The 24,645-nt window shown below is 36.3% G+C and overlaps 1 protein-coding gene across 9 annotated transcripts in view; it reads right to left on the reverse strand.

Annotated features, from left to right (window-relative positions):
* YAP1 (Yes1 associated transcriptional regulator) overlaps positions 1 to 24,645 on the reverse strand; it is a 102,650-nt gene that overhangs the window by 54,923 nt on the left and 23,082 nt on the right. For all 9 annotated transcript variants that reach the window (XM_087821585.1, XM_087821581.1, XM_087821583.1 and 6 more), the window contains exon 3: positions 2,473 to 2,588. In XM_087821585.1, the coding sequence (XP_087677711.1) occupies positions 2,473 to 2,588 (116 nt within the window). The remainder of the gene's footprint in view (positions 1 to 2,472; positions 2,589 to 24,645) is intronic.

Genomic DNA, 24,645 nt, shown 5'->3' on the forward strand with positions numbered 1-24,645 from the left:
ATTTTATTAGATACAAAATCTCCTTAAGCAAACATCACCCCTACACCCACCACCTTCTGTAGAAAGAGTTCTCCAGTATATCTACTTATATATTAAAATAACACCTCCAGGGCATTAACAAATCCTACCCCTCTGTTTTCTGAGGCTTTTCTCTCTGTCACTTATCCTAACCCTGATCACAAGTAGACTAAGAGCATGGGCTCTGGAATCCCACTACCAGAGTCTAAATCCTGTCTTCTACCACTACAATCATGCTTCTTCCTACTCTACTCATACTGTTCCTGCCAAAGGCACCTCTCTTTACTATATACAGCTGTTCCAGATGGGAGAAGGGGTGGGGGGATGAGTGAAAAAGGTGAAAGGGATTAAGATGTACAAATTGCCAATTATAAAATTAGTCATGAGGGTGTAAATAGAACATAAGGAATATAGTCAATAATGCTGTAATAACTATGTATGGTGTGAGATGGGTACAAGATTATCAGGGTGATCACTTCTTAAGATTTATAAATGTCTAATCACTATGTTGTACACCTGAAACTAATAGAAAACTGTATGTCATCTGTAATTGGAAAATAAAATTTAAAAATATACCTATAAGTTAAGCATGCCTACTAATTTATATGCAGTATGTAAAAACACATTTCATATTTTACAAATAAGATAGAGCTAAAATAAAATATACACAAATATTCTGAACCCCCTAAAACCAATTTGATATATACTTTTGATTTTAAATATAAGTTTGAATACAGATTTCCATTTTCACTGACCATTACCATTAAAAAATTTAATAGGAAAAAAAACACACCAATGTTCTAAAAGACTCACAATTAACTATTCTAGATGAAAAATGCCTAATCTCCCAAAATAAAATTTAAACTAAGGAGTCATTTGTTACTAATTTCCTAGGTACAGTTTTAGATGGAGCATGACAAAAGGAATAATCTCAATAATTTCTTTGAACTACAAATACAAGGCAGCTTTCACAACTTGTATTTGGAAATTAGATAATTAAAAACAAAAGCTGTCAAGTAAAAATATTAGTCAATAAATACTTGCATAATTTTGTCTTTTAATTTTTTAAATTAAATGTCACACACAAAAGAGATTCTGAAAATAAGTTAATGAATTATTAAAATAAGCTAAAATGGAAGATTTAAAGAATTAATCTTACTTAAAGATTATGACAAGAAAAGCTCACTCACGAACCTTGCCTAGACTTTCATTTTCAGCTTTTAACTCTTTAGGAAAGTGTTTAACCCATCAAAAGCAAGAGCAGAGAGTGATGGGACAGTAGAAACATTTCAACACACTGCCATCATCTTCAGGGGCAAAGGCATTTCAAATTCTTCAAACTCTCAAGTCAAGGACTCCTCTTGTCAACTAACTGTACCAACCTCCCCACCCCCACCAACGCCTTTCCAAAGGCTGCTGCTGTGAAAGAAAATCTATAGTGCAGCTATAATATGATGTTTGTCAGCCTGTCGGACAGGGAAGGTGGGTGGGCTGTGAAGAAAGCCACCAAGGCCACTAGGGCTGCCAACTGCTGTTGCCATCTGTGCCTTGAGTAGCCAGAAAGAAATCCAGCCTAAATGCTCCAGTCCCTGATGACAGGCATGGGGCTGCATCTTCCTAGAGGAAGGGGCACCTTTTCCTAACATGCACGAAGATGCATAATGGGGTAGCTATGGACTTGGGCCCACATAACAAAGAAGAAAAAAGCCAGAGAGTATCTAACTTACTAGGGAAGAAGGGACTTAAGCCTTTGCTTATTATGTATTAGAACTATAATAAAAGCTTTATATGTAGTATATCATTTCCCTTAATATCTGCCTCTCTATAGGAAGGGGCACTGTCACTCATTATGTAGATGGAAAAAAACCCCCAGCAGATTTAAGTAAATTACCAAATAAGAGGCAAAAAAAAAAAAAAAAAAAAAATTTATAGTCAGGTTTATCTCCTGTGAAAAAGGTGGAAATGGGCTCAATAACATGTACTAAGAAAGATGCCTTGGGGTTTATGAGTTGCTATCTTCCAGTTAATCTCAAAGTAGAATAAATATCTGCTTTAGAAGGTAGGGGGTTAGGAACACCATAGATTGGTTTCTCATCCAAACCACAATGAGAAGGGGGAAACCTTCAACTCTTAAGACCCTAAGGCACAAGAAAGCAGAAGAAATCGCAAGTATGACAAAGTTAACCAAACCAGGAATTTGAGATCCTTGCTGCAGAACTGAAACTTTAAAAACTGTTGGCTTTTAGTCACCAGCCCCTTTATGTATTAATGACTAAACAATGCTTTGGCATGCATGTTATTTTTAAATAAAGTAAGTCTCCCCTATGAAACTGGACAGAAAATAAACATCAGGCATGATCCAGTTTTCTTAAGAGAATAATTACTATTTTCCACAAAACTTTTACCAACACATAAGCATTATCTAGTGTGGTCTAATTACAGTGTCTCACTCACCTGAGGCTGAGTTCATCATATTCTGCTGCACCGGTGGGCTGGTGGGGGCTGTAACATTCAGCTGCGTAAGCATAGCCTTCCTGGGGTCCTGCCATGTTGTTGTCTGATCGATGTGGCTGAGACAAAACAAATCACTGCATTAGATAACAAATACTAGGCCCTAAAACAACAATCCCACTTCTCAAAATAGGGTCAATTATATGGGCCAATAGGCAAAGGTGTCTAAGCTTGCTCTGCAAAACCACAGTCATGACACCTCACTGCTCCTATCCCTATTCTGCACCTTTTAACCTTGTATCACCCAACTTTCACTTCTTAGATCTTACGAGTGCAGAACTTGAAAAAGCTATGCCTGAAATTTTAAGTGAAAAGAAACCATTTTCAGCTAGTAGACAATTATCTACTTCTAACTTAAAGATAAAATGTGATTTATAAATTAATCGTCTACAACATTGGTCATATGACTAAAACCCAAAATTTGCAAAGGAATCATCCACGTTTTTTCTCCAAAGCTAAGAATGCCAAATAACATAACTTTTAGACCTAAAATCCTTTAGGTAAAACACAAAGATATTAAATCTTAATATAATATATATACCAAAGCCAAAAGAAAATTAAAGACTTCATCTGTAAGTTTTTATTGTATCCTGTGACTGTGAAAGGCCTTTGTTATTTGCTAAACAAAACATTTAAACATCTTTTCTTTTAGAGAGAGGCAGGGAGCAAAGCAGAGGGAGAAAGAGAGAAATGTCAACTGGTTGCCTCCCATAAACCTACAACCTAGGCACGTGCTCTGACTGGGAATCGAACCTGACCTTTCGGTGCAAGAGATGACGCTCAACCAATTGAGCCACACTGGCCAGGGCTAAACATTTTCTACATAAACTTAACTTACTGCAGAACATCTTAGACATGTGCATACAGATTTCTTCATCTATAAAACTGGGATGAAAACAGCTAACGATTCTATGAAATATATGACTACAAGGCATCTAGCACAGTATCTGGTATTTGAGGATTCAATAAATATTAGTTTTCTTCTTCTAGCAAATGGTTCCGTGAAACAGTAAAATTATTATACATATGAAACTACCTTTATCCTAAAAAAATAGCCAGAGAAGTACTCAAAGAGTTATGCAAGACTCTCTTCTGTATAATTTATAAAAGCAAAAATCTGAAAGCCAGCTAACATCTAATGATAGGGATTGGTTAAATAAATATTGTTTAATATGATGGATTATAATGCAGCTATTGAAAATACTTTAGAAGAATATTTAATAACATGGAAAATATTCATAATACAGCTTTTTAAAGTCAGCTGTAAAACAGTATGTATAGTATGAGGCTTATCGTTTAAATATGTGTGTGTACTGAAAACATATGGGAAAGATAGACATTAAAATGTAACAGTGTTTATTTTCTAAACGGCAAAATTACAAAACTCTGCTTTGCTAGATTTTCCTATTATTAAACGACCATGAACTCATATTATTTTTGAAACTGGTGAGAGAAGAATGGCCAGAAATAAGACTTAATTTTAAAAAGTAACCCTGCCAAATCATTTTTTGTATGGCTGTTTAAATTTCAAATCTGAGTTGCCTCTTTGTAAATCATCCAGTGATAAATTCCCATGTAAATGGTCAGGAAACCACACCCTGTCGTTTACTCTCCTGACATGGAATTAGAATGCTATCTTCATCAGCGACATTATCAATAGCACAGTGAAAAAGGACCACAGACTCTGGCTGGAATGGACCAAAATATTATCTACTGGAGATGAGAGAAGAATTCCTTTAGGTCCTAGGCGAGCAGAAACGGGATGAACACAGGGAGCAAACAGTGCGGAAGGTGTGTACGCTCAGGAATAAGAATGGTTCCTGCCAGTTCAGCGCTTCCTTTTGTCCACTGGTCATCTGTGCTTTTTAGCCGTAGCACTAGCATTTGCTCAGGTCCAGACAATACACGCAAAACCTTATTCAAGTCTTGCTATGTAAGCACCTCATTCCAAAAGACCGAGTCCTTATCAAGCCCAGTAAGAGCTTATTCCTTTTACTTTTCAATCCTCCATATGAGCACTAAACAAATTAAAGCATAAAATGTTCTCTAGGTCTACAGTGCTTCCTTGTCATGCTTATCGATGGCAAGCAATAGGCATATGGTAATTAATACAGTTGTACTTAAGGAAAGGTTTAAAATCCACAGGACCGTAACTTAGAGAAATGTTTCTCACTGCCTGTTACAATGTCAAGCAACCAGGAAAGGAAATGGTTAGTGATTCCTAAATTTCAATAGAAGTGTATGCCACGGCCTATTTCCTGTCTCCATTACTTTTAAATATCCCTAATATTTGTGAGGGGTAAAGAAGAGGAGGGAGATACACCAGAAGCAAGTTTATGATTCTGACTGCTGAGTATTTTCTACATATCTAACACTTGAGCTTCTTTAAAACCCAGCCAATTCCATAAATCATATTAATCTATTTAGAATGAGACAGAGCTCCACCCAAGAGTCAGGAAGACCCCATTCTGAACCACACGAATCTTCCCAAATATTGGAGCCAACCCATAAATCTGTTCGTAAGGCTTTGTCCTCCTTTAAGTAAATTAGGATTTTTAACGTAATACAGAGAATGTACAGTTTTACTGCTCTCACAAGATTATTTTGCTGAAATGAAGTAAGTACAAATGCTAAAATTTCTCCTCCCAAACAAGTTGCTGAACCTAAGTTAAGAGTCTCACAAAGCTGTACTACGCTACCTCAGCTAATGTTCCACTTGTTTAAAAAATATCTGCATCTCTTGTGGAATAAAGATGCCATTATCTAAACTGTCCAACTACAAAAGCATGCAATCATTTAGATGCCTGCCTAAAAAAATGTTAAATAAACTTAACTTTAGATTTCTGCCTTCACTTAATTTATAAAATTAAATTATGAAAAATACTATTTTATCCTAATAGGTCAATTTGCAACAGTATATCCCCAAATACCTAGCTTTCCTTTTTATCACAAGAACAAGAATCTTTATAAAAATATTTCATGCCACAAAAAAGTATTTTTGCTAAGACCGAATAAACAGTTTGCCAGACCCACTCTTCCCCCAGACACCTGCATGGAACCTTTCCTTACCTCCTGAGGGTCTTTGCTCAAATGTCCTATTCTTAATGGGCCTTCCCTGGCCATGTCATCTAAAATCCATCCTATCTGAAGTTCTAAACTCTTCTTTGTTCTATTTTTGCTTGATAATCCTTTATCATTATCTGACATATATTTTACTTACTTTTTCTGCCTGTTTATTTCAACTAACATTAAGGTCCAGGGATACAGGGACTCTTACTCATATTATTAATTACTGTATCTTCAACGATCATAAGAGTGTTTGACAAATATCTGTCAGTGAATCAATGCATTTTTTTTTTTTTTGCCCTAAGAATATCAAACTTTCTCCTAAAGTCCTTGGAGCGCTACTGACTTTATCAACACCCACCTTTTTTAAAAAAATGAAATTATAGGTAAGGATTATAGATCCACTAGAATTAGCAATAAGGAGATTACTGGTGACAGCAAAGGCAGTGTCAGTGGCATGACGAGGGAATAAGAACAGGAGGTAAGGAAGCAGACAAATTTAGTTGTGTACAGGGAGGAAAGCAAAAATGCAACTGGGTGGATATGAGTTTTTGTTTTTTCAATAGACGCACATGTTTAAATGTAAATAGAAACAAAATAGCTGAAGATGTGCTAAGGGATCACTGAAGAGTTAGTCATACATCAGCTAGTGGGAAGGAACAGAATGTAGACATTGTTTCCACTATGTAAAAGGAGGTGAGAAAGGACAGGGTAGAAGCAAATAATTTCACTGGCTGGTGAAAGTGGAGTGAAAACTTCTACTCTCTTAACAAGAGGTATAACAAAGGCTGGCATTACTGGTACCTCCCTTATGCACACAGGAAATTGAGGGACTTGCACAAGGACACACATCCAGTACACAAAAGGACTGCACTTGGTAACCAAGAATTCTGAAAACAATTTCTGTACAAGACATATATATAAATTCTTTGTAATATATATTAAGTATTGAGCATTCAATAAAAGATAAAAATATTACAAAACACAATTTCTATTCCCGCTAGAATATAAGTTTCTTGAAGGAGGTGCACCCAGGAGAGTGCCTGGGAAATAGCAGGGCCCAATAAATTAAGTGCCGAATTGAATGAAGATTAAAGCAGTGTGCATTATTTAAGAATGTAATGACTAGGAGTTCATATAAATGCTAATGTGGAAAAGCATTAAGAAGAATTTCATCACTCTGATTCTTAGAAATGTAAAATTATAGATAACAGAATAAAAATATACAGACCAAGGAGATAAAATTAAAGAAAAATCATAAAACAGTATTTTCAGAGTTATGTGTAATATAGAAAGTAATTAAAGATTTAGTTTATCTTGTTCCTAAGACTAATATAGCTGGTGAACTTACTACAGGAAAAACAAGAAGCTCCTTCAAATACATGTAACTAAGTTATTCTTTGCTATTATTTTGGGAAAGAAAAGGTGACTGGATTTATGACCAACATAAACCCTATGATCTCACTCTAGAGCAGCTAAGGCTGGGAAACAATGAACTTGTCAAAGTTTAGATTAACAAAAGATAAGCAGCTGTACTTTGACCAAGGCCCATGTCTAGCTGCAGTTTCTCCTGTGTACACAGAGCCACCTCTCCTGTTGGCTTGAGTCTCTTATTTTACACTGCAGAATCTGGTCTTACATATTGGATAATTTAGCAAAATGTACATATAGCACCTCAAAAGGGGCTGAAGTCTTCAAATGAACCATTAGAAAATTGACTTTTTGCATAGTTATCACTGGTTAATTCAGGATCTGATACAGAGCAATATTTAAAGAACTTTATATCCCCCTGTGAAATGTAAATCTTATGCAATTCAAACCTGGTCCTTGAACATGCAGCGATTTTGACCTTATAAAGAATAATAATATTGCCACATCTTCAAATTACTGGGGAAACCATAAAAACAGTAAAGCTGCCGTGGGGAGACCCAAAGATCTTATCTCCCCAGGGCCAACATTCAGAGAATTAAAATGTGCCATTGTTTCGTAAGTCTCTTGCAAAGGTTGAAAAAAAAAAATCAAGGCAAAGAAAAAGCAGTATTTCTTATGTACCAGCCAACGTCCATCCCAATAATGCTAACATGCTCTTCAAATTCTTGGTTGTATGTTTTATTACCAAATACTGAATCCATAACTCTTATTTAAGGGACACTGATTAACATAATGGGAAATGGACTTTCTAACAACACAAAAATATGGATGACTTTCTTATATCTATCCTCAGCATTTAGGATTAACTTTATGCTGCACATTAGTGAAAGCATTAGAGAACTAAGCTAAAGTCGTTCAGTAAAATAATTTTAGTGATTAACATTGATACTGATACTGTGATAAAACCTCAAGGAAAAATAAATAACAATTCCCTTATAACCTTGTTCCTCAAGAGTGTGGGCCTCCAGCCAACAGTATTAACTCCTGGGAGGAAGCACCTTAGAAATGCAGAACCTCAGGTTCCACCAACCCACTGACAGAACCTGCAGCTTAACAAAGTCCACATAGTTCTCCGCACATTCAGGTTTGAGAAGCTGAGCCTCAGGTACTACTGTGAGACTGGACCACAGACCCTGTTTTAAGGATGAGTAATGCCTAGAGGGTAAATATTTTGTTTAGATCTCAGACTTAAAGTAAAATCAATAACATGCAGTAAAAATTCAAAGTTTAATCTGCATCATACCACAGAATGTTACACTGAAATCCATCAGCCACTCATTGTACCACAGTATCACTTATGTCACAAGAAAATGACACTCTCACTGCTTGTTACATCACTGGCTGCACTGGTGATAGTTTACTCCATGCTTACTTTTCATTAAAAAAAAAAACACAGAAAGCACTTCAGTCTTTCAAAAACTGATTTGATACTGTACTAACACATTTTTGTTTAGAGCAGCGACTTTCAACCTTTTTCATCTCATGGCACACATAAACTAATTAGTAAAATTCTGCAGCACACAAAAAAATGTATTTTTTGAAGCTCTGACAAAAAAAAAAAAAAAAGGTTTAATTTTAATTCATTCATACCGGACTGCTATTGTTGTGTTGACTGTTGTCATTTTTTTATTTGACAGTCTAAGGGAAAAGAGGTCAGTGCCCCTGACTAAACAGTCAGGTATGGCATGTTTTAAAAATACTTGTGGCACACCAGTGGAAAATCGCTGATTTAGAGCAATGGTTATCAATTTAGAAACTGGGTGGGAGGACACATTTATGGTCACCACAGTCCTATAAACATTTAATGGGAAACAGTACTGAATGCTAAATTTCTGGCAATGCAGTAGATGGTCTTCCACAACTCTGGAATGTCTTGTCAGACATTCATGTAGGTAAAGGCCATATTTACACACAAAACTCCACTTTATACACAAAGTGTGTTTTGCACAATTTTAATTACTTAACAAATTTTTCTGGAAGGCAATCAATTATACTTAGTTGTGTTTGGAAATCTGTTAATAGTATATTCATTTTGGATAATCACATCCATTTTTAATTACCAACTCAACATGCTTGGTCTTTACTCAAAATTGCCACGTTCATAGCAATTATAGGTATTGATGCAGGCAGGTGACTATTATAGCTTCTAATACAGTCACACCAAGCATTTATACATTAATATATGTATTATTTTATCATAAATTATCTCTCCTCCACATTATAGAGATTGATATATACTGTTGATTTAAAAATTATGTATGTAATTATATATAAATTTCATTTTAGAATAAACACTTTCCAAAATATTTCTTACTAAAAGGGGCTGATGGGACTGACAAGGTTAGAAACCACTGCAATAAGAAAGCATAAACTACGAATAGAGCATTTTTTACAGTACAAATCTAATGTCTCCCATCAGATCCTGAGGTTAAAGATCTCACTCTTCCTTATACTTTCTATATTTAATACATGAACACAGTGCTTTACAAGTAAGTGCTCAATAACCATTTGATGAATCGAAAGCTTATTCTATTGGGTTATCTTTAACCATCAAGTACTGACTGTGGCCTAAATCCTAAATAGGATCAAATGACATGTAAGGTATGGCACACTGTGAGTAATGAGTAAGTTAGCTAAATTTTGAGACTAAAGACAAAATCCTGCCCCAAAAGTAGTAAGAAATATATACCAATATTTCAATATAAGGTGTTAGGTGTAACAGTGCACCTGTACATAGGGAACTGTGAGAACACAAAGGTGGTTTAACAGATCCTGTCTGGGGTGCAGAGAAGGGAGGGTGGGGGGCGAGGAGTTAAGTGTCCTCTCAAACACCGTCAATTTGTAAAATGCTGTAAATCTTGGTTGAAATCTAGAACTACTAGAACTAGTATTAGTAAAAGTAAGTTGTTATAAATTTAAGCCTAACCATACTGCATATATAGTTTATCCCCTTTTGAAAATGTTTTTCTTTTAAACTGTAAAACCTGCTTCTCACAAAACCCCAGCAGTGTAGTCTGAAATTGTTTGTACCTGCGCACAGCTACCTAACAACTGGTACTTTCCAACTCTGCCAAGACTGTGATGTCAGATGGCACAAATTAGTTGTAAGAATTTAATAATATAATCTAAAAACCATATGAACAGAAACTTTAAAAAAATACATCTGGCAAGTGTTTAATCTAACACATCTTTTAGACTTTCTTCATTGTGCTGCAATAGGAGAAAACCAAAAACCAAAACAAACATTTTGGCAAGAGTGACCTGCTTAGCCTCTTTGATAAAACGCATCACTGTGAACTCATCTTTGCTACATGGGCTTATACTATAACTATTATGGGAATTGTTAGAAATTCCTAATATCCTCCAATAATGGTGAACAAAGGTGACTCTGCTTTTAAGCCACAGACATCTCGGAAACCAAATCATCACCATGACTGAAGAAAATGAACTAAAGGATTGTTTTGAGTTTAATAAGTTGTCTTTTCGGAAACAATGAAATAAGCTGAAAACTGGAAAACCAAGAATAAAACAACATATATATGAGGAACGTTTTAATTTAAAAACTTAACTCTGTTACTGCTGTCAGGCCCTCAAAATATTATGATTGCAGGGCTGGCTCTAAAATTTAGAAGAGTGGGCAGTCAGCCCAGATTTACTGCTCACTTATCAAGCCCATGTTTGTTGTGCAAGTGTTATTTATAGAGTCACATGCTAGAGGCTGTACCCTGGCTAGCTAAACCTACACGCCTAATTGACTCTAGGAACAATGACACATTGTTCAATCTAATCCTTCTATGAGCTGCAGTTCCTAAGCCACAACCATATGCTTTTTATGTTTGTATATGTCTACCATGGACTATTTTTAGATCCCTCAAAAGTTGCACATACTATAATTTCTTGATAAGGATGACAATACTCACATACTTTGCCTCTATGAAAACAGGTTTTATGTTACTAGAAATCAAAATCTTAAACTGAACTTTAAATAATTGGGCTATCGCTCAAGGCTGTTAAAACTGGGTTAAAATTATGAACCAAGTACAGGGAGAAGCACATAAAAGCAAACCTGATAACAGATTATACTCTACAAATTGTACACCACATTGTAATTTGACCCTATAGCCTTAGGTTGAATAAAATTAACATTTGTTCACAAGTATGAAATCACTTTAAACACAATTTCACCATGTTGCCATACAAGAGCGACATGCTTATACTACACATCTCCCCTTGGAAATGGTTCTTCCCTAAGGAAGATGAGAGTGAGGATGGAGCAACTATGAGAATGATGCCAAAGCTCAAGTGGAGGCTTCCTGACACACACACACAGTTGTCTCAATCTAGACCCTGGGTGGTTTTATCTGTAGTTGTGCTTAGCAACATTCTCTTCATAATGCCCTAACGACAGAGAACATCCTCCCCAAATGTTAAAGGGAAAAAATGTCATTTGTCCTTAATTTCTTGGTATAGAAAATGACTGATGTCATCACAGTATGAACTGAGACTTGTATTATTAGGACAAAGGCGGGAATTCAAGTCTCTTTATTTTCAATTATAAAGTCTACCTGGCTCCTTTCATGAGAGTCACAACACACACACACACACACACACACACACACACACACACACAGGAAAAAACAAACAAAACATCAGAACTATGACCAAAAAACCCCAAACCAAAACAAAACAAAAAGTTCTTGAGAAACTGTAAGACACAGAAAAATCTAAAAATATTATTCAAAATATGATCCTTAAAGGACTTGCATCAGAATTACCTGAAAGATTTATTAGCTCCTCTGTATTTATAAACATAGTAAGACTGGAGAGTAAATGATCTAACAATTTTACATATTCTTTCACAATCTCAGATCCTTACATACAACATAAGATATTTATGTACCTAGAAGGGCCAAATAAGAAATGCCATCTCTGTCTTTTTTTTTTAAAGTGATTTTTAGAGGGAGAGGGAGAGGGAGAGATAGAGAGAAATATCAATGTGAAAAAGAAACATCGATTGGTTGCCTCCTGAACATACTCCAAGGACCAAACCTGTAACCTGGGCATGTGCCCTGACCAGGAATCGAACCCTCAACCCTCCAGTGCATGGGACGACACTCAACCAACTGAGCCACATTGGCCAGGGCTTTAAAAAAATAGATGTTTTTCTCATATTCCACTGTTTTGATTAAATTGATACTCATGAGCAAATAAGTATTTTAAATGAAACTACATGACAGATATCAAAGAGAAGTGAACTTTTTTATACATGTGAAAGACCTTCGCAGTATTCTTTCATTTTATAATGGCTGGTCTGGCAATAGAGAAACTGTAGGGGGATAAAAATGTGAAGATAAGGAAACAAATGTGTTAAGTACCAACTCTGACCTCACACGCCATGATATGCCAAGACATGACTTAGGCCTGAGGCCCTCAACCAAGGACCAATAAGGGAGACAGGTTTAGGCAGTCACACAAAGCTATAATCGACTTTCTGTGTCTTATCAGACACCAGCAGCTTCTAAATAAGGATCTGTTCAGTGTGTTGGCTCATATGTTTACTGTGAGGAAATCACATTTAGTTCAAAATCGGGAACCATATTCATTGCATATTTATGGCTACATTCGAGTTTTCAACTGTTAACACAACAGGCCTTCAGCCACCCAAAATATTAACATAGGACAAATCTAACAGCCTGGGAAACAGTTCCCAAATGGTAAATCATCAGGAAAGCATCAAGAAAATCCATAATAAACACTTCTAAACAAAACAGGCAAATGGTCCTACTAGAACAAAACACATATGGAACTTTTAACATAAACTGCCAGCATCCCCTACCCCTGCCATTTTGATGAAATTAATACAATTAAAGAATCTTACGTATTTTCTCTTTAATTACCACTTTAAACGATAGTTTGATAACACTGTAGAATGTCTTCAACCATCTAAAAATATTCATATTGAAATTAGCAAAATAACTTGAGGAAAGACCCCAAAATCCAGAAGTTAACTTTTATATATTCTACACCACATTTTCAGAATGAATGTGGCAAAGGGGGTGTAGGATTCTTTCATTCATGGCCAAATAGTCATCCCTCTCTCGTCCATTCATTAAAAGTAGTGAGTTCCTACAGTGAGTTCCTATGGTCGTGCCATGTTGGTAATTTTTTTTTTTTTTTTTTTAAGAAAATGAAGGCTACATAGTCATCCAAAACAGGCTTACCTTAATGGGTAGGGCTGGCTTACACATAATACTCTCAGTAGTCTATCAACACTAAATTATAACACACAGATTAAATGTCTCCATCTGTCTCCTCTGGGCTTAACATGTTCATTAAAAAAGATGTATGTACACCTGAAACTTATACAATGTGATATACCAACTTTACCTCAATTAAAAAAGAAAAGTCATTTTGTGTATCCTCCAGTTCACCAGAATAGCAGTTATTCAGGCTTAAAACTAGGATTTAAATTGCTTCTTATAAGTTATAACTGAAATGTGATACTGTTAGTGAAAATACAGCTTTCTTTGAATCTTTCAAGTTAAATAACTATGAAATTCAATTATACTATGAAATATATTAACACCTTTTTGAAGGAGATTTTTATGGATATGGGTAGAAAATGTGACAAATGGTCATAGTCATGGTCATTAAAAGGAAATTAACAAAAAAGGTTATACTGTAAACACTAAGTAACATGATCACTTAGGCAATCTTTGAGACTAGCTAGAAGGCTGGATCCTCAATTTACATGAGATATTCCTGAAGGAGTAGTTTCATAGGTTTCTAGTTCTGAGGGCTGTTTGTTTGTTTGGTTTATTTTTAAGGAGTTCTTAAGTAAGAAGAAGGCATTCTTTTACTCTCTGATTAAAATGCCAACATCCACCAGCTCACTGAGAACAAATCCAAGCTCTAGGAATCAAAAAAGTTAATGAAGAGGCTGTTTACTAGATTGGGAGTTTCCCTGAAAGTTTCTGTAAAATTCTATTTTCACAAATAAAATTATTAATGACTGAAAAAGGTTCCCCAAAGCAGAAACTTAATTTGGCTACCTACAGAACTCATTTTGTTAATCTTCTAATTCTCATATAATGTACATACAGAAAATAACTGATTCTTTAAATTAATATTAAGAACATACTACTGGATTTTAAGGTGAGATGACTGAAATATCTGAATTATAAAATAAAGATTATTTCTTTGTATCGTAAAAAAAACCCAAAAAACTCCATGAGTTTTCATAAAATGTTTTGTCCATTACAACTTTGGTGGGAAGGAATAACGGCTGAATGGCAGAGTGGCAATAATGTCCGCCTATTATGAATCACTGGTATCTGTGAAACTGTGGAAAGTTTTTGTCATTATTGCTCAAGACTGACATAATGGAGCTGCTGGACAAAGACAAATTATTAAAATGGCTTAAGGGATAAAACAGACAAGGCTTAATTGGAATGTCTAAGCCCATAAAGGTGAAGTCCAAGTGGAGATATGATTAAAATCACAAATGGAAAGGAAGATTCTGCAGTTCTCAAGACATAAAAATCACTTCATATCTGAAGGAAAACTTGGGCCATCAATCACTATTTCATGTCTCTATGCCTTTGCTCACATAGTATTCTGGCTTTCAATTCCTTCCCCGCACCCCACTCCTGTCAAAAGCCTTTAAGGCCGGCTGGCTCAAGTATCTGTTCCTAGGAAGAGTTCCCTGAGCTCTTGCCATCTCCACTCAGCCCCTAACAGATCCAATTGCCCTCTCCTGTTTTCATGAAAATTTCTTTAGAGTGACCACTATACTATGCATACATGTCTTTTAACCTCCCACTAGACTACAAGTTCATTAAGACTCAGGACTCTCCAAACACAATATATATTCATAAATGTTTTAAGGAACATTTTCATGGACTGTTTCATGGAATCTTGTAGATTTACGAAGCTCTATGGAAGTGTGAGGCATTGTGGGGGGGGGGGGAAGTATCATGCCATCATAACAAATATTAAGGCAGAGAATAAATCCAAGGACCCAAGTTAGTTTTATTAGTATTAAGCTAAACTCTGGTTCTATTATGAATCATTTCAGATGCATAAAATTAAAGTAGAAACACCTGTATTGAGTTTTTATGTGATCAGCCAACTGGTATCAGGTAGAAGACCCAGTATTAGAAGAGCTCAAGACCTCAGAATTACTTAATCCAACACACCTATGTTGCAGATGAGGAAAACGGCAAACAAAAGGTGAAACTGACTTTTTCTTCTATAATCAAAGATGTACACATAAGCAACATATGGTGGCTTCTGTAGCTGGGGAAGGTGAGAAAGAATAGTTAAAAAACAATCAACCCCCCTCCCCCCACTCAAACAATCTGCAAAACCGTAATAAAGCACTGAGAAAACCATCCACATAAGGCAGCATAAAAGATCCAAAATCTGCACAGCAAAAGAAACAATCAACAAAATGAGAAGACAACCTATGGAATAGAAAAAAATATCTGCAAACTATATATCTGATAAGAAGTTAATATCCAAAGTCCACAGGAAATTCATACAATTCAATAGCAAAAAATCAAATAATTCAGTTTAAAAAATGGGTGAAGGACCTGAACAGACATTTGTCCAAAGAACATATAACAAATGGCCAAAAAGTACATGAAAAGGTGCTCAACATCACTAATTCTCAGGCAAATGCGTATGAAAATCACCTCACACCTGTTAGAAGGGCTAGCAAGATAAGGACGGAATAAAATACTCCCTAGGATGCAGAAAAAAGGGAACCCTCGTTTGTGCACTGCTGGTGGGATTTTAAGTTGGTGCAGCCACTAAGGAAAACAGTATGGAGGTTCCTCAAAAAAAAAAATTAAAAATTAAAAATAGAACTACCATATGATCCAGCAATTCCACTTAGGCATCCCACCCCCATGTTCACGGCAGCATTATTTACCACAGCCCAGAGATGGAAACAACCTAATGTCCATCAACAGGTGAATGGATGAAGTTGTGGTCTGTTTCTCCCACTATCTGAAAGTACAGTGTTTCTACAAAATGTTCTGTATGCTAAAAAGGCACAGGGCGAAGAGTATAATACTGTGCTAATTAATGTCAGTCTTTCGTAAAAGCAAAGTGGCAAAATGTGAACGTTCAGAAAGCAGGGTGCCCTCAATGGAATATTATTCAGCCATTAAACAAAACAAAAAACAAAACAAAACAAAACAAAACAGCCCGGCTGGGCGTGGCTCAGCTGTTGAGCATCGACCTAGGATCCAGGTGATCAGGGTTCAATTCCAGGTCAGGGCACATGCCCGGGTTGTGGGCTCGATCAATGACTCTCTCATCATTGGTGTTTCTGTCTCTCTCCCTCCCTCTCCTTTCCTCTCTCTGAAATCAATAAAGATATATTTAAAACAAAACAAAACAAAACAAACCACCATGAGGAAACCCTGCCACTGAGACATCATGGATGAACCTTGAGGGCATAATGCTAAGTGAACGATGTCAGAAAGACAAATGCCCTGTGATCTCACTTATCAGATTTGTGGTAATCAGGGGCAGGGTTGGGGGGTAGAGAGCAACAGGATGAAGGTGGTCAAAAGGTACAAACTTCAAGTTGTAAGATAAATAAGTACTAGGAAGACAATGTACAGTGTGAAGACTATAGTTAACGCTGCTATAGGATACCTATGAAAGCTGTTGTGCGTAAATCCTAAGAGTTCTCATCACACAAGGATATAAATATCTGTATTTTAAAAATATATAATATGCATTATATATTCCCAGATGGGCTGTTAAACTTTCCCTTTAACCACCCAAATACAGCACAACTTACTTCTACTAATTGAAGACCCTAAATTATATTCAGGTAATTCAGTTATGTTCCAGGCATTACCTGAATCTTTTCAATCTCTAACTGGTGGTTAATACAAAAAAGAGAACTGCTAAAATCAAAGGGCAAACTTACATAGAATAGTACCATGTTTAAGCTAGAAGGAAAACTGTAGACCGTCTGACCAATTGTGTTCTTTTATAGATGAGAATGGACAGATAGTTATTTAGTAAACGCTTGCAATGGGACTATAACAGATTTTCTGACTCACAGAGTAGCATGACTTCCTTAGGCAACACCCAGACTGATCTCTTAAATCCAGGAGCTTGATCTAAAGGCCAGAGTGAAAGGTACACAGGCACTGCCTACCTGTCAAAACAACTGTGAACATCGAGGTCACTGGTAGAAGCAGCACCTACAACTGCTTTTGAAGCCAATGACTCAGAGGTTGAAAAACAACTCACAACAAAGCCATTTCATCAGCATCTTGCAGCTCATTAGCCAGGTGCAAGATGCTTACTGAAGACTGATTGTGAACCAGATTAAATGAGAATATTTCACTTATCCAGGACATCAATACAGGTGTGTACCCTAAAGGTTACTTCACAGATGAGTGAAGGAACTTCCTTCATTTGGACTCTCAGTGTTTGGTATTTATTTACTATTTATAATCCCCTACCTTAAATTACAGGGAAAATATCTGGAAGTTAAGCTAAGGTCTCTTTTTACACTTGCACACACAGCTGTGTTCAATAAAGACGTATAGACTCCAGTTAAGTGTGTTGTGATACACTGCTTCTACAGGGTGTGTGCTACTCTTGATCCTGTAAATTCAATTCTCCCTCACTCTGTAGATGAAAGAATTGAGAATCATGATGGTTTTTTATATATATATATGTGGAATAATTAAAAATACAAGACTGGATCCAGGAACACATGAATCGCCAGAATAAGGTGCCTCTAAAGAGTATACATAGAATAAAATATAATAAGAACCAATATGGTTCGATTTCCATTACTTCAGGAGATTAGAAAACACTAATGATCTTGGTTCTTACTTAGAAAAATGACATGCTACAACTTCAATTCCAAATTTAGAAGTTCCTATTATCTCTATGTGGCAGAAACATTTACTGATCACCAAAAAAGTCCCCAAACACTGTCCCCGCACTTCCTATGCCCCTTACAGTGAGGCAGGATCTAGTGACTCACTCTTGCCAATGGGCTATAAGAAGTTCTATGTTTCACTTTCAGACCAAAGCATAGAACGGTGTGAATTTTCCATGTTTCTCTTCCCTTTGTATGATGAAAATATAAGAAATGTCTGGCATGTCCTCAAAAACGTAAACATAAAATTACTGTATGATCCAGCAATTGCACTTCTAGATACGTACCCTGAAGAACGGAATCCAGGGACTCAAACAGATACATGTGTACCAATATTCACAGCAGTACTACCCACAATAGCAAAAAGATGGGAAAAACTCAAGTGTTCATCAACATGTGAACAAATAAACAAAATGTGATATACAAATACAATGGAATACTATCAAGCCCTAACAGGGATGAAAGTCTTGATATACAAAAGAACAAATATTGTATTATTCTACTTTTACTAAGTACCTAAAAAGGAAAATTCAGAGACAGAAAGTAGAATAAAGGTTTCCCCCAGAGGCTGGGGGGAAAGGGAAGAATGAAAAGTTAGTTCCATGTCATAAAGAATTTCTATTTGGGGTGACAAACAAACTCTGGAAATGAATATTGGTGATAGCTGCATAACACTGAGAATGTACTTCTACATATGTCAGTGTACCACATTTTCAATCCTGTCTTCCAAGAACTGTAACCAGCTTGAACTCAAAATAACCTGCAAACAGGAAAATTAAAAGAAAATCAAGATAACTTCACAAATCAACTTGATACTACTGGCAGATCTAGGCTTTGGCAGCTACAAACAAGTATGGAAAGCAAATAAGGCAGCAGAAATTCTCTAGCTAAAGAACTAGAAAGGCAAACAGACCAGCCTTGTGGGCAATCAACGAGATATATTCTGTTTAGGTAAAGGCTTCAAGTTCATTACATACCCCCAAAGAAACATACTTTTAAGTGATGATAAAAATAGATTTGGGGACAAATCAAAGTAGAATATTAAGTTGTGCAGGGTGAATGATTGGTTATACTGCTCTATGACAATTTCACATAATCATCTCCTAAATGGAATCCTAAGCCATTAAAAATGCAAAAATAAAGACCCTAGCCCGGTCGGTGTGGCTCAGTGGTTGAGTGTTGACCCATGAACCAAGAGGTCACTAGTTGGATTCCTGGTCAGGGCACATGACTGGGTTGCAGGCTCGATCCCCAGTAAGGGGCGTGCAGGAGGCAGCCGATCAACAATGCTCTCTCATCATTGATGTTGCTATCTCTGTATCCCTCTCCCTTCCTCTCTCTCTGAAAAAGAAATCAACAAACAATAAATAAATACTCTATGTAGATTGGAAATGTTTGATAATTTCATTAAAGTAAAGAAAATGAAACTTTACACTATGATTACAATTACATAAAAGAAATACTGTTTGAATATATGTATCTTCATAAGGAAATGTAGACATCCCCCCTCCAAAATCTGCATGTGTTAAGAATTTTTCATCTTTTAAGTTTTGTTAACATGCTTAATGTCATGAAATAAAAATATTTTAGGGATTAAAACATACATCAGTCCAGTATACACGATGTTTTTTCATTACTGCTGGCCATGCAAAATTATACAGACATTGTGGGAACTATAAAAGAAATACAAGATAGAAGCCTTACTCTCCTGGGGATGCCATCTAAAGGGAGAAAGAGAGTTGGATAAACTATTAGATAATCAAATAAATTATTTAACTCAGGCTTAACTTGATAACTAAAGCTATTTGTCATTAGGTTTTATATCTCAACAATCTGCCATGCAGGAAAACTATGTACTAAGTCATCATTTTAAAAGTTCCCAAAATATTGGCAGGCAATACTTCAGTTTGACCAAAGATCAAAACATCCTGAGACTTCTTGTTAGACAGACAAAAGACAAGAAACACACAAATGACACTCCTAATTTCTATGGAAAGAAGAGAGCACATCGCTTGCACTCTCTCTCTTAGCATGTAACAGGAGAGGGTTAAAAAAATGAAATGTAAAAAAAATGAGTATGTGTTCTCAGGTCTGTAAGCTTTGTGGAAAGACTCAAGAGTTCTCTCTGATACTGGTCCCATGGCTCTCTTCCCACTTCACTTATGACAACCTGTCCTCTTTATTTAGCCTTGAGAAGTTGTATGCACCCATGTCCCTCCACAGACCACACTGATGTTGAAATATCCCCTAATAATGTATATTCTTTCCTTTATGCAATTAGTCAATGAATGTTCCTGAACACCAACTACGGGCAAAGTCATTGTGCATGGTGATGCAGGGTACAAAGAGTGAGAAAGCCCCAACTGCCAGAATCCCAAGTCTTAGTAGAACAAGGGTTAGGAGGGAAATAGATTTAGTATTTTAGTTTTTAATTTTTTAAATAAATATGTCTTTATGGATTTCAGAGACTGAAAGGGGGGAGGGGAGAGAGAAAGAAACATCAATGATGAGAGAGTCATTGATCAGCTGCCTCCTGCACATCCCCTACTGGGGATTGAGCCCACAACCCAGGCATGTGCCCTGACCAGGACTTGAACCTCCATCTCCTGGATTATAGGTCGATGCTCAACGGCTGAGCCATATCAGCTGGGCTAAATTTAGTATTTTAAATAACTGTAAACAAAAGCAATCATTTTAACTTCCCCAAATTCTTTCCACTTTCCATGATCATAAAAGCAATATTAAATCACGTACGTACCCTTATATACTCTGCAATAACAAGTCTGGTTAATCATTTCACATCTATCTTAAAAGACTTAAACTTGACTACCTGCCATGGGACACCTTCCAAACAGCTGCTAGGCCAACTTCCCTGAAACACAATTCATTATCTGGCCTCTCCCCTACCTCTACATCAATAAATCTGGCTTCCCCTTTCATCCATCCCCTGGCATAACACTCAATTTGACCATCCCATTCTCTCCCCAGCTTCCTTTCTCTCTTGCAGATAGATTGTCTATATTGTCTTTTTCTTATCCAGCCATGCTCATCTTATATTCCATGCCCTTGTATAAATCAGGCCTCTTCTTTTTATACAACAGACACTTCAAATTCTCACTCCAAAACAGCTCGTTCAAGAAGCTGTACATTGATTCCTCTGGCTGGTGATCATCCTATCTGAATGCGCTCATTGCATAGCATTAATATTCCTTGAACTTGTTGCTTTACAGGGACAATCTCAAGTTTTCCTCCATATCATCTAGTATGGTGTTTTGCCCAGAGTGGTCACTTTAATAACCTAAAAACTCATACTTCAAGATGTAATTAAATAGAAACTACAAAGTAACACGTGAAGAGGTAAAACACAATAGCAACAAAATTCTAACTTTATGTTACTAGTGGAAAGACAAATAGTTATTACTTTACTGAAGAGTTGTTTGGCAATATCCAAAAGACTACTTACTGCAAATAGTCTGAAAATATACAGCCAAAATATTATCGATAGGTAACGAGATTATGGGTATATTTATTTGTTCTTTTGGCCTTTCTGTATTTTCTAATCCCATTCCCACATTGAACCAACATTACTTGGTCAAAAAAATATAATTTGTATTTATTTTAAAAAGTGGGTTGATGTAATGACCAGGAACTGGCAGAAGAAAACATTTAAGATGTTTGTATGCTATCCAGAGAATAGTAAGACAGTACTTTAAAATGCCTATCAAATAAATACTCTATTAATGGCTCTAGTGCTGCATAGGTACCCCAAGTTTGACACCAACACTGAATAGGTATCATTAATTCTTATGGGGTCCTTAAACCTGGCACATTAATGCCATCCAGAAACCATCAGTGCGTGGCACACAGTGAGCAAACAGGATTTATTGAGCTTACTGAACCACTGCTGAACTATGTATAGTTGTAGTTATTTTTTCAGTTACCTATTACACAAGATTTTTCAGATAAACTGAACCCAAACCTACTCTCCTGAAGAAATACAGGCTTGTCATAAATGCATACTCATCTCAGCTTTCAAATCAATGGCCTTCTCAGGCTCCCCAAAGCCCAGAAACCAGGTATTTGCAGACAAGTCAGATATTTACTTGCAGTTTACAGATCAGAGCTGCAATTCTCTTACAAGTCAACTTAGAAACAGACTTCCTGGTTTAAACATGTTATTTTCACATTAAGAGATGGGCTAAAGTTTAAAACAGATTAAAAACATACAAAATTCTTGTTTCCAATACAGACTGTGCTACTCTGTTAATTATTCTAAATAATCAAGGGTAGTCAAAGACTTAGAAAATTCACACGGGTGCCTTTAAAGACTTTTCTGAAGGATTGTTTTACCCCAAATTCCACAATATACTAAAATAATTTTTAAAACCTAAATAGTGAACATCTTCTCCTTTTTCATGACTATTATTCTAATTTTTCTAAAAAATATCCATTTTTAAAGTTCATGGTATGGCTGACAGAAACTATGTACTTAACATTAAATATAAATAATATAAATACAAGGTTATAAAAGTTTTGGTAACAGCTGTTGAATGAGTTTTACAGTAATTCTTGGGTGGAATAAAAGGATGGTGGGAGAAGACTTCCAAAAACCCCTAAAATTAAAATAAAAGACCACCACAGAGGACCTGCAATCCAATGTGGAAACTGAACTCTACCCGTATTTCTTGTTCAATCAGTTGGTCAAGTTATTTAATCTCTTTGAACCTTAGTTTCCTCTTTTGTAAACAGGGCTGAGGTCCATCTTTCTTAAGCGTAGAAGGTACTCAATGTTGGTTCATTTCATTTAGGGTCTGGATGTACTTTAGCAATTGAATTTCAGTAATTTCAAAGGGTGAAAGAGACCTAGAAAGATCCTTTTATTAAGCCCTAAATCTAGCATGTACACTCCTTAATGGCAGGAAGTTATTTTATCTTGTTTACTTCTTTATAGTGTCAAACAGATACTAGAACTTCTATCTAGAGATGGTTAAGCAGGAGTGTTCTATTTTATTGCATTATAAATCCTCATGGGGCTGTGGTAAAGAGTATATGAGAAATACATCTAAGAACAGTGCCTAGTTAAGTAAAGATTCAACTACACTTTAGTACAGAATAGTGGTTAGGGGCATAGGCTTTAGTGCCAGATTGACAGTTGGAATCCTGGCTGTGCCATCTATTAGCTATATGATCTTAGATGAACTGTGCCTCAGTTTCCTCATCAATAACAGAGTTGTTGTGAGGACTTGATGAGTTACTCCTATAAAGGACTTAAACCTGTACCAGCATGTAATAAATACCTAACAAGTGCTAGTCTTGCTGTTATTATTGTTGATATATTTTAGAACATATCATGCATACCCTTGAAATTTAACTGAATATAGTAAAAGCCAACTGAAGTATTTCAATTTCATTCAACAACATTTGAGTAGAAACTATTGGGTGCTGTGTTGTCAGAGGAATGAAAGATATGGCCCCAACAAGGAGGGCAAGTTCCAGAAGGGAGGCAACCACAGGACCTCAATTCTCTAATTAAGTACCAGAACAGAGTAGTACCTTATTTAATCAAATCTAAGATCCCATGGGCTATAAGAAGTACCCTAATTTCACAGGTTACAATGTGAAAAATATACATATCAGAAGCAAAGAAATGCTATAGGAATAAAAATGTGTGAAGTTAACACCACAAAAGTTGAGATGGGAAGTTCAAATAATATCAATGCAAGCTACAGAAAAATCTGTGCTAGTATCTGAGCTGGAGCTGAGCCTTAAATGGTAAAATAAAAATGAAGAGGTTGGGGAGACCTCCTTGGATAAGTAGCCCAAATAGTGTGACCGCGCACGGTCACGGCAGAACAGCTGACTGGTGGTGCGTGGTGGGCAGGGAGAGGGTGAGGGGAAGAGGAGTACACAGAGGCTAGAGAGGAGGTTTGGGGCCAGACCATTGATCTTAATCTCTAGGCTAGTGGTTCCACTGACTTGTACAACTACACTACATAAATGTGACTTTACTAACCAAACTAATTCCTTGACATAACTGACCCAACTAACTAAACCTAATTGAATTTTGATTAAATGACCTACCTATCAACTACCTAGTGGACCATGGCTTCACAACCACTTTTGTGCTGAAAAGACTCTAAAATATTAGGAAATTAAAACACTGCAAATTTTGAAAAGTATAAAGACCCGGATGAGTAAGCAAAGTAAAAACACATATAAGGCAGCTTAGATCTGAGAACGAGAATCTTGAATTCATTAGGTATTACTAATCTTGCTCGCAAAATGAGGACCTATGCCTTGGCCAGCGTGGCTCAGCTGGATGTCGTCCAGTGCAGCGAAAGATTGCTGGTCGATTCCCGGTCAGGGCACATGCCTGGGTGGCAGACTCGATCCCTGGTAGGGGAAGTGCAGGAGGCAGCCGATCAATGTTCCCACTCTCCCATCAGTGTTTTCTCTCTTTCCCTCACTCTCTCTCTTAAAATCAATTTTAAAATGTTGAAGAAAAAAAAACCCAAAAAGCAGCCTTTTGAGGCCTACTGTTTTAATTTTGAATAGGTTGAAAAATATGGCCAGCATTCAATAAATATTTCATACCTCACATATGAACCTATTTCTTCATGCTTCCTAATAATCTTTCTTTACCTTCAATTTTTTTGCCCTTCAGTTCAATATTTATGGTTTCTAGGGCTTAAGTTTCC

Source organism: Miniopterus natalensis, chromosome 11 (assembly GCF_054644295.1).
Source record: "Miniopterus natalensis isolate mMinNat1 chromosome 11, mMinNat1.hap1, whole genome shotgun sequence".
NCBI lineage: Eukaryota > Metazoa > Chordata > Mammalia > Chiroptera > Miniopteridae > Miniopterus > Miniopterus natalensis.